The sequence below is a fragment of the Anser brachyrhynchus genome (genome assembly GCF_964034855.1).
Source record: "Anser brachyrhynchus genome assembly, chromosome: 16".
NCBI lineage: Eukaryota > Metazoa > Chordata > Aves > Anseriformes > Anatidae > Anser > Anser brachyrhynchus.
In genome coordinates, this window is record NC_137734.1 from 7,301,529 (window position 1) to 7,316,230 (window position 14,702).

Genomic DNA, 14,702 nt, shown 5'->3' on the forward strand with positions numbered 1-14,702 from the left:
TTGACTTCTGAGGACCAAAATCTGTATCTCACACCTTCTCGATGTCTCATCTTCCTGTGCTGGAAGGAGGCAGAGTAAATCCATGAACAGGATTTACTGACAGGCCTGAGTTTGAAGACCAGCCTGGCATATGAGTGTGTGTGCGGTATGTGCTAACGGAGAACCAAGCTAATACTCTGTCATGTGTGTACACTGGCCAGGCATCCCTGGGCTGCCTTCTGGTATACAACAGAGATCTGCTCTTAGAGACTCCACAACCGGTATTGTAATTTAAAGCAGCATATAACCTGCCTAAAGACTTATTGGTGAAATACAATGAAGGAGCAATTGTTGGCTCCCACTATGTACATGCCCCTGCATAGAGCAGAGGTCAGAAGTAGGAGAGAGTCAAGCTTATGGTTTTGATTTCATATTAAAATGTTTTATTATGGCTTCATTTCATGTCCAGGGATCTACAGTTGAATCACACATCATTCAGCCTCTTAATTTCCTGTAATAAAAATATAAGTGCTCAGATAAAGAAGTTCAAAGACCTTTTCCTGAAAACCATGGGGGTGAGGGAGAGAAAAATCTTCTCCACACTTCTTCCAGCTCTTAAACAGGTCTATAGTGTTAGATTATTTGTTTGCATGGTGTCCTTCATTGTCACCATCTTCCGATCAGCGGCTTTTGAAGTCTGTACTTTAATATATTTAGTAACTTGACAGACTCCATTTGCTGAGCTGGCTGGAAGAGGCACACATCGCTGCATTATCCATGCTTGGCAGCAGTGGTGCTGCCTGCCTTTGCAGTCGCTTGGTGGGAGTCAGTGTAGGCAACCTGGGAGCTCCCTGAGCCAGTTGCACCACACGTCTGCAGCCTGCAGGGAACGCGTTCTGCAGTCCCTGCCCCGGTCAGACACATGGGCACTAGGCATTGCCCACCAGGAAAGTGAGAGCTTTATCCTAAACTTGAATGGCTGCAGAAATGAGGCACCCATAAGTGCTTTGGACAGCTTCATGCTATATGTTTGTCTGTTTACCTTAAATTCCTATTTGCATAATTGATTCTTCCAAAGAAGCAAGTTCTCTCCTTCTGTTGAAATCAGAGATGCACGTGACTTTAGAAAGGACAGACAGTGCCTGACTGCATTTGCTCTAAGGAGCTTGCTTTCTCCTGCACGGGGATGTGTTTGCCATGCCACCATTCGGCGCAGAGGCATACTGTGATTACTGGAGGCATCGAGAAGCCATTGGAGCTTTTCAGTGGATTAGTCTTATTTAGAACAGTCAGTCGTAAGGTTGCTTTAACAGAAATTGTAAATAAATTACTAGAAGTCCTTATTTCTGCAGCATTTTCTGCCTGCGTTCTCCAAATCCCACAGAGACCCCCATGAAATACCAGCACAGTGACAAGGGCGCAGCAGCAAGCACAAAGTACGAATAAAGAGAATGCTAAAGCTGGGCTGCATAACCCTGCTTGATGTGCGGTCTCCTCTGATATCACAAACTTTTTCTATTAGGAAAAAGAAGCCAGAAGCCTTTGCCTACCAAAAAAGAATCTTTGATCTAAGTCTTTTATGTTTCTCTCCCAACCCCCCTTGCTAAAAGGAGCCATGCCAGCATTATAGAAATAGCATCTGCAAAACAATTTGCAAGCTGGCGTTGAATACATCTTGCTTTTCAAAAAGCAAATCTTTCACATAATGTCATGTGGTGATTTTTGTGATGTTGCATTTTTAATGGCCTATGTGTAGAAGATAGATGTCAAAGACATCAACCCTACAAACAACTGTAAATATTTGCCTTGAGAAAGCATGTGGTATATCCTGTGATTCTTGGCTCAGCCACTTAATCTGGAGGCAGCTTAATTAGTTGTTAGTGGGCTAAAACAAAGAAAATCTTTTAAAAATAAATTAAATAAACATCATGGGGTCTGATTTTTATAAAGAGCTATAGTCCACAGCAACTTTTATAGAACCTAAGGATGCTCATCACCTTGAAAACTGGGTCCTAAACTCACAGGTTGGAAGTTGAAATTTTAGCTAAATTCTTGGCATTACATAAAATCCCCAAGTTAAGAGCTTTCAGAAATGACTGGCAATGGACAATCTCCTAATTCCATATTTGTTTTCCTGAATATGTAATTCCAGAAATACTGAGTATCTTCGGCTTCTGCTATTTTCAGTCTTAAGGAGAAAATAATATTTTAGAAGACCTAGGCAAGCTGATGGGGAGCTCCAGAAAACAGTTACCTTTTGTGAAAAACTATTCTCTCCTGATATTTGCTTTAATTGTAACAACCTCTTTAAATATAACTAGTGAGAGTGAATATGCTAAAAATTCCATTGGCATATGGAATTTTTATTTTCCTACAGAAAAGATCTGTTTTTTTTAGTGAGCTCTACAAGTGTGAAAAAAGACCTGAGTATTATTGAGGACAGTTTAATGGGATCTGTATTCAGCATCCAGTGAGGATTTCAATTTCTTTTTAAAAATATTAGACCGTATAAGGAGTGCGATAGAAAATAATATACAAAATGTTAATAGTGTGATGTCATCTGGAATACTGTGTTCAGTCTTATTTCAGCAAGAAGTACTTCATAAATAAAGGTGACTAAGAGATGAGTGACATGTTTAAAATGGCTAAAGGAAATACTTTTTGCAGCGCAGCACAAATATTCCATGGAACTCATTATCACAAGATGTTATTGAAGCCAAAAAGGGTTAGATGTGTATCAGTAATAGCCATAGGTACCTTAGATGGGGCAAGAAAAGAAACTATAGCTTCTCAAGCTCCAAGGCATAAGACACTATTAACAGATGTAGGTTAGAAAACAAATCTGCTATGGGTGGGATCTTCTAATACAAGGGCCTGGAATATCCCAAGCATTAGTTTGACCGGTATTAGGAAGATGCTTATCTAGTGAGGTCTTATTCAGTATGGTGATTTCTGGACCTATATAAAGTCAGAATTTCTTCAGATAAATAACACAGTGAATTTATTATATACCTTAAGCAATTCTATTTCTATTTAGCAGAATAATTTTCCTAGTCGGGAGCCAAAGAGGACTACAGCAAGGCAGTCATGGATTCATTTGCTATTCTTTATTTAACCAAGAGGGGTTCAGGTTTTCACTGGTGATTTACTGTGATATTTACACAGAACAAGCCACTTCTGAACACGTGGGTTTTGTGGTGGCTTTTTGTTTCTCTTTTGAAAACAGAGACCATCACATTAAACCCTAATTTAAGAATTTTCACTAGCAGCCTTGCCTGTGCTGTTAACAAACTGTAGATGCAAATATTGTTCCCACTCCATGGCTCCTGAGGAGAGTGTTTCATTGATATGTTAATATCTTCTTTTCTCTTGTTTCCATGATCTAAGATCTAAACAGCCACAGTATTAGATACAGTACTTGCAAGAAACAAAAGTAACATATCATTCTTAGTTAGAGACTAAACTTTTTCTATAAATGTTCTCTGTAGGGACAGTTGGCTAAGAAACGTTTTAATGCATGGGAGTTTTCAGACAATAACAAATAACACTTTTTTATGCTAAGTAATACACTGTTTACAGCCATGATGTCCGTATTGCTTTGTCTTTTGCCATTCTTGCTAATATTACAATTAAAGTAGATGTAACATAAATCAAGGAATACATGTTAGAAGTCTCATAAATGTGAAGCGTTGAGATGTGAAGAATTCAGCATTCAGAAAATAAGGTTCTTGTATCGGAAGAGAATTTGGGCGTTATATTGCAACAAGGAATAGGGTAGATAAGTAACAAAAAGTCACGTGGCCTGAGTGGGATTAAGCATTTAGATGGAATTCAGGAGATTCTGCACTGTTCAGATTGCAAAACTGCATTGGAATATACCAACTAAAAATTAATTAGAAATATAGGCTACTCCATTGGGTTTTTAATCAGAGTTAAGTAGTGCATATATTGTTTTGTGATAGTGAATTATCTTGTGATCTCAAAAGCAAATCATGGAATCCACGCCTCAATGTTTCTACCTCAGATATGTAGACATTGGTATCTTCCTTGATAAATCTGCTTTATTAACAAACTCTGCCTATCACCTTTTGAGGAACTGGCCTCTTCTGCCTGTGGTCAAAGCAGCTGACATAAAATAAAAATGCTGAAATTCAGTAGAGCTTTGGCTAAACAAAGACTCCCACCTTTCATGCATGCTGCTGAGCAATGGGTTGTATCAATGGGAATTGTGAAATTTCCCTTCTGTAGGCAGATGCAGTAGATGACAACACTTTTCAAATTTTCCCAGTGAAAATACCCCAAAATATTTTAGATAGTAGGAAGTGATTCTTAGTCAGAAATCTTGCCCAGACACCAAACAGTTTTTAACAAACAAATTATAATACTACCCATTGACACACACCCTAAACATTTTTACTGTAAGTCATCGCTAGAGGGGTTTTTGTGTGAGTTTGCGTGCAAGTACTCCAAGTGAGTCATTAAGATGACGATTTAAAAGAAAAAGGTGCTGAATCTCTGAATGCTTTCACACAATGAAAATGTGCCTGAATTCTGTATGAATCGAGTCCACGAGCACTGCACCTATTTAAACCTCTTCTAGAGCCAAACAAGTGGAGCAATCAATATAAAAGAATTTTAAACTATGTGGAGTAAGTGATTCTCATCACGTGCTCTTTCTTGAAACTGGAATGAGAAATTTCTGCCTTAGATGTGGTTCTGCTCGGTCAATAAACAGGTGTAATTTAATGGATAAAATTATCACCGTGAGAGCCTCATGTGGTGGTTGTATGAGCGTTTCTGTACTCATCTAAGCACACAAACACAGTTTTATATCATTGCTAATTTGGTGAATCAACAAAAGACATATTTTAATTGAGTATTTAATCTGCAAGTGGAGCATCCCACTGCTTGAGTACCAGCTGAAGGGTTTTCAAACAGGTTGAGTATGGGTCCTTCCAGTGGGCCAGACCTAGCAGTGGTGCACTTTCTCTGATTTCATCAAAGCTACAACAGAGTAACATGTTGTTATGACTTGGACACATTTATGGATATCCTGGGTCTCTGTTATGTCTTATTTATTCACAGTTTCAGTTTCTGATATCCCAGCACAGAATGTTTCCTTGCTTATCCCAAAACACAATTAACATCCTTATAACTGAGAAGAGTGTTCTCAAGAAGCAGCAAAGACTGTTTATGGAGTGGGCTTTTTTTGCTGGCGGAGGTGTTCATGAAAATATACAATCCAAGGGATTACTATTTTACAACAAGTGCCAAAAAGTCTCCATGTCCATTCACTGAACTCCAGGATTCACAAATGAGAGTTCTGCACTGAGGCCCTTAACTTCTTGATCCCACACCAACACACATTGTATGTGCACAGTAAATATTTAGCTTATGCAATTCAGGTATGCAAAAACCTGTGAGCACTTCAGCGCATGAATACTGCAGGGGGGAACAAAAAAGATCAGATCTGTGCGTGCCAATAGTATTACAAAGCACAACTGACCAAAAATATTCCGATGCCTGTGCTGGGCTTCTGTGTACCTGTGTTTACATGCAGTTATGTTCAAAAAGAAAGCAGCAGGAGTTACAGTTCTTTTTTTTGGTTGTTTTTTTTTTTTTGCGGTGTACATGTCAGCAACTTCCATTTCATGGCTCCCACATGTGTCATTTTCTAAAATTAACAGAGAATTGCACCTAACGTTCTGATGACCAAAGTCTGAAGTTTCCACAGAAAGTTAAAGCCACTAAGGCATATTTTAGTCTTCTGGTAAAATATGCCTTCTCAGGTTTTTTTTTTATATATATATGTATTATATAAGAATCTGTTTGTAAGAAGGGCATAATGACCCTGAAACATCTTTAAGCAGAATTATGCTCCTGCAACAAACTGTCAAAATGGTTTATAGAAATATAAATATAGAAATAAGCGGTCCTCCAGGTATTGCCCCAACTCCACTGATTGTTCCTGAGGACCAGAGGCTAGCACGGGGATACGGTTATGTGCAGATCTGTGCAAGAATAATCCAATCCGTACTGACATGACTTCCCTAGTGACCGTACACCTGGAAAGAGAGAATATTCACACCCTTGGGCAACTGCTGCGTCTGCGGTAGCACAGCGTCATTGAGTGAAGTTCTGTACTTTCAAAAGCCCGCAGCTGCTCCTCTCCCAGTTCCTGTGTCTGTCGGGGATCTCTCTGTCAATGGACCTACTTTCTTATCTGCTTCAAGCCTGACCCTATCCATGTCAATCACACCGTAAAACAAATTCACTGTCTTTATGCTCTTGCCGTGATTGTCCCCTGACCTTGTTACAGTGCATGGAAAACTGTGGATAAGGACCTAGCTGTGTCCATATAGGAAGCTTAAATTGTCTAAAGCTGTACCTCCTCTGGGATCTAGATCTCTTGCCCAATATCTTCCCAAATGCACTGAAACAACCTGGCACCAGAATTAACTGAGGGAGTAACATAGATGGGGTATTTACTACTTGTCACATCTTATGGATCTAGCAACAAGTTAGAAAAACATTACTGTCTCAAACTGCTCTTGAGCTATCCTTGACAGATGCTATCTTCTCTCCTCAGCTCCCCCTCGGTTAAAATCAGCACCATTGGTTCCAGTGCCAATGTCAGCACATAACCTCCAGTCTGTGGCAGAGACCGGGTGAGTAGCAGCACACACCAGCCTTTTGGCTGGCACAGCTTGGCGGGGTCTGGCGCGAGGTCTGACAGCTGGAAGCTTCGTGGCTGCCCAAATCCTACAGCCAGCTGCGTGGCACCTGGGGGAGGGCGTCCCAATGAACCCGAGTCCACATTCATGTTAATGTGCTCCTGGGCAGTTATGCTGCTATAGCTCTCTGGCTAGATGCACTCTGAAATCCACCTGCTCCTTCAAATCTTCGAAAGATATTATTACTTTGAAAAAGATAGGGACTTGCTCTGCAATTCTGGACTTGCTTGGAGTCAGCTGTTAGGACAAGTGCATGAAGTTGTTACAGCAGGGAGCCGGGACTCATACAAGTCGAGAATATTAATGTCTACCTCCTAACCTTCTTTTGTTTTGACTTGGGAATTTTGTATCATGTTTTTCTAAATCCTTATAGATAGATGCCAAGCCTAAGTTTTACTGTTCTCTTTAAAAATCACATTCCCTTAAATTTAAAAAGTTATTGTGAAATAATTGGATTTCTGAATTAATTGCCAGAGATATGAGGTTTGATTTACATTTATCTTCCTGAGGAATGGCGTTTATTAACTTCTAGTGAGCTGTCATCGTCTTATAGGATCTGCTAAATACACAGTGTTCAGGCTGCTGTTTCAGCAGAGTGCTAAAGGCTTGTCCATTGTAATTAACCTATTCATTGAAAACATTTAAACATCAGCGTTTGAAACTTTTAATACACTGAACGGTCCCAGTACCCAGCAGGGACAGTCCGGGAAAGAGGTTCACATGAAAAGAAGCAAAACAATAAAAAATAATTAAAAAAAAAGCTAAAAAGCAACTCTTCTTTCTTCAAGGAAATAGGACAGAGGCACTTCCTTAATTGTTTGCTTGTTTATTTATTTACTTCATACAATTTCCTTGAGGGGAAAAAGGCTGTTAGGAATGAATTCTTATTCAAACCTCCCAATCAAACATGTGCACTTCATCATCTGCCCATGGTTAGGTCCGATGTGATAGGAAGAACCCTCAGGACAAAGGAACAAAAAAAAAAAAAAAAAAAAGGCATTTGGAGAATCATTAAACCACAGTCGAGCCTAATTGCGTCTCTTATTGGTTCAGAAAACATCCAACATATTTAACTTCATCAGACAGCTGGTATGTGGAGCCGGTAACTGTTCTTCAAGAGGTTTTATTTTTATTACACCTGAGAATTAATATTTTAAAGCCTCCGGAGTAAATTTATCTCTCAGAAACAGTAAAATAAATCTGTAGTGACTGCATTGCAAACTCCTCTAGTTTAAGATTGTGGTTTTCCCATTCCGATTGAGGACTTTGTGTTTGGCTAATAAATAATAGTGGAATGACATTTGGCCTTAAATATGTATTTAAATGAGTCACCTTGAATGAACTAGACTGCTCTTGCTTACAAGGAAGGAACATTTAAGGAGATGTTTTTCAGCGTGGCTTGGGCAAGGCTTCCTTGTCAGAACTGTAATTTATGGGTGCAAATTTCACTAGTTTGAACCTTACATTATCTGATCTGTAGGTACGTTCGTCCAGGGGAGAAAGTGACTATTCAGATTTTTGCTTACACAGAAAAGTGGTCTAAAAGAAAGCAATAGGAAAACAGGCACTGTAGGGGGAAGTGCCAAGAGTTTATGTTTAAAATCCTCCTTTTCTGGCTAGAGATGTTTATGAAATGGGAGATCTTCATAAAATGGAGATTTCCACATGCATACACATCAACAAACCATCATTGCCCAATCCCAGCTTTCTCTGTTATAGTGGATAAGGCTACTGTGGCCTTTCAGAAAGACTAAACCTCTTTCCACAAATCTGGCTATCTGTCTGGGTCCAAGGTACCTCTCCAGAATTTCTTAAATGTTATTTAATAACTTAAAGATGTTATTAAAGATGTTAGATGGAATCCAGGTTTTCATGTTGAAACAGAGTGTACTTTTTAATAGTTCATTCTTGGTCCTTTTGATAATGATGACAAAGTACAGGTTTGATGAATGGACAGAACCTTACATGCATAATAAGAGACAGAAGTTTATTTTTCATTCTGTATTTATAATTGTCAAAAGTAAGAGTTGTCAGATATTTTAGAGTTTTTTTTTTTTTTTTTTTTACATCACCTTGCTTAACCAGAAGGGATCACAGCTGGGATATTTTTGTGCTGTCACTGCATTAGCAACAGCCACCATTTCACAGCAATCCTAGTGTTAAAACCAAATGGTGGCACAAAGAACTCTGCTCATCATTCATTCCCCAGCTGTCTTTTTGCCTTTGCCACCCTCCTCGTTCTCCTCCTCCAGTAAAACCTTTCACTTACAGAAATTCAAAAAAGGGCTTAATCCCCCTGTCCCTGCAACATCAGCCCCACAGGTTAATGCACACTTCAATAGTTAAAATCAAAGAAATGGGCCTTCTTACAATGGGACCTTTAAAAAAAAAAATCCTATACATCTATTTATAAGCCACCTAATCTCAAAAATCCTTATTACCTATCGTGTTACTTTAAATCATGGACATGAACGAAAAGAAGTCTTGGCATTCAATTATCCTTCTTGCTTTAACAAGGTGTGTATAATAAATGAGCAGTTCTTAATTGACTTCAATGCAATTTGACACTACTGGAGTAGGAGGAAGGGGAGCCAGAAAGAAAGAAGACATGCAGCTTAAAAAATGTTAGAGAAAGCACTTATTTATAACACAACATTATGACATGAAATTAAATAATCACTACCCTGAAACAATATTTAGTGTAAAAATATTTACAAGCAATGTTTTGGAAGCAATTATGTTTTACAGGTTTTTGTGTTGTCACAGATAGCATTGTATCATTGGACAAAAGGCAAAATTCTAAAGATCTGAACAGTCATTACTAAAGGAGTGTGTTTAAAAGTGCAATTACTTATTTTATAGGTTTCTTTCTTTCTGTCTTTAAATTAGGCTTTGTAAAAACAGATAATGCAATAATAAAATCCCTGCTCATAAATATTTAATCTGGGCAATGAACAATGCTGAAATATATTCAGCCTGTACCTCTGAATTTAGATTAATTTAACCCATTTCTATAAGATACTCACAAGATACTGGTCAGGTCTTCAGAAGAAAAAGTCATTTATCAGTAAAGTCATGCTGGAACAGGTTATGACATTTTTTGGTGGCATTTCTGATGTAAACATACGCCTTCAGGCTGTGGCTATATGGTAGCTTTAATCTGGCATAAATCCTCCATGTGTCTGCATTCATTCTCAGCCAGATCAGGTCCCTGCTCCGGCAGCTGTGCACTCACGAGAAAGGGAGATGAGGGGAAGTTGGTACCACTGTTCCCAGTGGCAGAGCAGTCCCTGGACAGCTTTGCTGGATGAAGGAACTGCAGCAGTGTGCTAGTGCAAGCATGGCTGCATGCATGTGCTTTTGTTTGCAGAAAGAGGGGCTTGCAAAGGCTTTGTAAACTGTGGCTGAGGTGAAGCGTGGTTTGAAGGTAATACACCCTCAAAAGAAAAATCCTCCAGCGGTGAAGCAGTTTTACAGGCAAAAAAATGTGCTTTTGTTGATTTTATTTTTATGTTTGTTTGGTTTATTTGCTTCAAAAAGGAATGCTGTACCAGAAAAATCAGGGAACGAGTGCTGTCCCTGTCCCCATCACACACCCCCCGAGGGTCCTTTCCTGAGAAGCAGGACCCAGCTCAAGTTATAGCACTGTCATAGTTATAGAGCTCAAGCTTCCTCAACTCCACGCCAGTGATTTATGTGTTAAACCATACTACTTCCTACTAGCTGGGAAAAGCGGTGTGCAAGGGGGGGCGAGGGGGGGATGTTCAGTAAAAGCTGTTTTCCGTGCTGGAATAGTAAGTATCACTGAGCCAAAAACTCCCGGGAGAAGTAGTTTGTCTGCATTGATCTGTTTGAAAAAAAAATGGTTTTGCTAAATGGTGTTACCATAGGTATTTTCGAAACTAGTGTCGTTTTCGGTTAGAGCAGGCAGTTTCGCCATTCTCCTCCACCCGCAACTAATTTTCTAGCATTGCAACTTCAAATATATCTTTCTGCCTCTGCCCTCAGCAGAGCTGGGACAGGAGCCAGAGCGCAGTAATTCTTATCAAAAGATCACTTTAAAACTTTAACCACAGGAGTAAGGTGTTACAGATTCTTAGATCTAATAAAGAATGTACTTTTATCCCCTAACTTGAGCAAAACCAGGCTTGTCACTGCTCAGGAAAAATGAAATGCCATGAGAGCGGAGCGGCATTGCTTGCAGGATGCATAATAGGCTCTGTCAGCTCTTTCAATCATTTAGGTATGATTTGCATCAACGTTTACAGCTGCTGACTATTTACAGTTACACAGCTATTATGTCTTCCATCAGCTGCTAAATGAACAGGTGTTTACCATTGTACAGGCTGGAAGAGAAATGATAGATGTAAAACAACAACCCTCCGATAGGAAAGCTGTTCCCTGAAGGAAGCAGCAGAGTGCTGAGAATGGATATAAATTTAGCTAAGTTGCCTAACAACCCCTAATTTTAATACTGACTTTTTTTTTTTTTTTTTCCGATGCTGGTAGGATAGAGAGAGGGGTGACAAAAAAGGAAAGCAATTCCAGTTGTGGACAAATGTGCTGTGCTGGCTGTGGCTGAGCTGGTGGGACATTGCTGCTCCTCCTCGCCGGATGGCTACTTGCTGTCCTCTGGCCATGTAACAGCATGTATGGTCACTCCTCAACTGCTTTAGTCGTGCTCTTTACTTACTTGGGGTGCGTGTGGCAGATCGGGGTTAGGGAATAGCTGTAGGTGCAGTTGTGTGTGTGCCTGCTGTCTTTTGAAGACCCCAAATGCCCTGCTGAGCTCAGGCATCGCACCAGGCACCACCACCACGTGCTTTATGGTTCTTGCTCTGTTAATCCTTTGGAAGGACAGCTAGGGAAGAAGGCAGCTTGGCCCTAAACAGATGGGTCCTCTTATACTGCCCTTTAGGGTGCTCCATTGATCCCCCATTTTGAGTAATTCCACACGGACACATTCAGTGCTGTCCCTTGGGATTGCACTGGCTCTGTAGGGCTGCTGGTCGGCTGCAGTGGAGTCAATGACTGTGCTAGAAGTAGCTGTAACTTCCCAATTAATAATAGATGCATTTATATTAATTAATCTGTGCAGTCATGATCAGGAGGTTTGGAGCTAGACACTGTAAAAAGACAAAAGGAAAAGCCAAGTGCTTTCCCCCAGAAACCTTGTTGGCCAGCCCTAGGAGATTATATGCCAGGACTAAAAGTCATGTGGGCTTGCCTACATGGGCAATTTGTCTCGTTTACTGAATTACTCTTACACAACTGTACTTGCTTGGCTGTCTGTTTTCCAAAATGAATAGTCATCAATGAAGTTACATTAATATAACTGGAGTGGTTCAAATTCACTGCTTGGGCTGTACCGAGAATGTCAGAACATTATAAATAAGACTTTATGATTTGTTTTCAGAAGAGCTAACGAAAATGGTATGAGGGCACAGTTAACATTTCTGGGGGAAATTTATGTAATAAAAATCCAGTCTGCTGGTTACTAAGCCAGAAGTCTTTGGTGTAGACAAAGATTGTATTATAGCTGGTTTTAGTTCAAAAGAGGTTTTGAATCCATTTTTGTGTCAGTTCTGTGGTAAAACTATAATCTGTTTTATCAACTCTGTCCCTCCAAAGACATACGTTAAGCCATTTCTATTTCCTTAAGCACTTTAAACATGTGCTTAACTTTAAGCACATGGTTCACTGGGTTTTATTAAATAAAAAATAAAAAAATAAAAAAAATTGGCATACTCTTCCTATTCCAGTTCCCAGTGCAAGCACTGATGACAATCTAATAGCAATATAGAGCATGCTCTCAGCTTTAGGTTCAGCTCTCTGTGGGGAACATATATAGCCTTTCTATAAGTAGAAAGCTGTATTCTCGAGAGTTGTTTCTGGTGTCAAATTTTCAGGGGCCTGAGCAACAGCAGACCAGAAAACAGGAACAATTTAGGCAACAATTTCATGAAAAGATGTGATTCCTATTTTGTTTCTATGTCCTTCAAAGCAAGTCTAAGTTTAAATGTTTACAGTTTTACACTGGCATGCCTAAACTAAAATAACCTTCCTATTTCTTCTGCTGTTAAATGAAAGTTGTTTTTTTTTTTTTTTTTTTTTTTTTTTATCCCCTGACAGCCAGGAGTGGCCTCTCGTATTAACAACAGTTTCCTTAATTATTTTGCAAGAGCTCGATAGTGTCATTGCCTCTCCCATGAAGCCAATGTTCTGGGTAAGGCTGGGCCCCACCTTAATTGGATCCCGCTTCTCCGGGGCATCCCGCTGCGGCGCTGGGAATGAGGAAGATCCTGAATGTCCCAGCGAAATGCACAGAAAACGCCTTCATCGAGAGGCAGGAGGAGGGAGGGGTCTTGTTTTTTACAGCTGCCTAAAGATGAAACCAAAAACTGAGGGTGTCTGCCACCAGGCGAGCAGGACTTGGCAAATTTGCGTTTTCTCTGTCCCTGACCTTTTACAGGTTTTTTTTTGTTTGTTTGTTTGTTTGTTTTTTGTTGTGTTTTTTGTTGTTTTTTTTTTTAGCTTAGCAGGCTTTGTTGCTCTCTGTTAGTTTCTCTTAGGTGTGTAGTGGTGACAAGCTCTGGGTTTGAAAGCTCAGCTCCTCACAGTGCTCCGTATCTCGGGGAGGTTGGGGACACTTCTGCTTGGCTTAGGGGCTGTGCACCCCCCTGTCCCCACCCAAAGCCACGGAGAGCACCTCCTGAGCGGGCTGGGGTCCATTGTGTCACCCTGGCTGGCTGCATCAGGCACTCGCAGTCCCCTTCACACACTTTTGGTTTAATTTTATACTGGATTGACTTCAGTGGAGTCACACCCAAGACACACTGACGTGCTTGAGGGCTGAGTCAGGGCTGGTGTGTCAGCTTATTGACTGACGGAGTTTCAGGTGTGCAAATTAGAAAGCAAACAAACAAAACAAACAAACAACAACAACAAAAATAAACACCCCACAAAACAGCTGAATAGAAAACAGCCTTCCAAATGATCACTGATGAGCGGCGAGTCAGCTTGAGAAAATTCAGCAGAAGAGCAATCTTTTTTTTTTTCAACAAAAACTGCAATTATGAGGTGAGAAAATAATTAGAATAAAAAGTCCCTCGGTGTAACTTTCAGGCTTCAGATATGAGACTCCAATCAGTGACATATCTGAGGTGGTATTAATTTCTTCATGCAAGTGTATTTACAAGAATCACTTTCATGCATGTGATGAAAATCAGCACATGTCAGCACTGCCTCTTTCTCTTCTCGTGTTCGTGGTGCTCATATAACCATGTCCTCCTGCTGCAGTAACAAAAGTCATTCATCTTAGAAATATGTTTTTCCACATTTCCAAATAGCGGGCCAAGGCCTCAGAGGAAATGAGGAGCTCTTTGGGTGCTGTTTGTTTTGTTTTGTTGCTGTGTAATATCCTCAGTCTCTTTAGGCTATTATCTCAGTTTAAAGAGTTGGTGGATATCATTTGATATCATTCATTATATTTTTGGGTGAGTATGCTCTTACTGCAATCAGCTTGCTTTATAATTAAATGTACTAATTAGTCATCTAATAGACCTACTACCTTTTTTGCCTGAAAGCAAATCGATGAGTGTGTCACAGCATTCTGCTTAAGTGCCATGTTAAAGAACTCAGTTGTGTATACTCAGGAAAATGAATAGTAACTAGCAATAAGCACAGCTGAGAAACTGAGTTATTTTATTTCCTTCTGATAACATCCTGTTAGACAGCTTTATTTCCTGCATACACTGTGTTTTGGTTGTTCCACAGAGCAGTTATGCTTAGATAAACATGTAGGACGTGTAAGCTCTATGGCTGTTTTATGGCCATTTTGTTTACATATTCTTCTAAACCAAGAGCACCCATCAGGTCTGTTGTTTGTCCATGGGCTGTAGTCCCCACCATACTTCTTCACCATGCCTCTACACTTTGTATTATTGTTTGAATCATTTCTAAAGTTAGAGGTTGCACAAACAGCACATC

General features: G+C 39.9%; 1 protein-coding gene across 8 annotated transcripts in view; it reads left to right on the forward strand.

The window, feature by feature from the left end:
• The window catches only part of LOC308178753 (uncharacterized protein), a 92,436-nt gene that overhangs the window by 34,162 nt on the left and 43,572 nt on the right, over positions 1 to 14,702 (forward strand). For all 8 annotated transcript variants that reach the window (XR_013939948.1, XR_013939949.1, XR_013939950.1 and 5 more), the window contains one exon: positions 6,569 to 6,647. Coding sequence is in view for 2 of the 8 variants with exons in the window: in XM_080557812.1 (XP_080413938.1) it covers positions 6,569 to 6,647 (79 nt within the window). In the remaining 6 variants the exon portion in view is untranslated. The remainder of the gene's footprint in view (positions 1 to 6,568; positions 6,648 to 14,702) is intronic.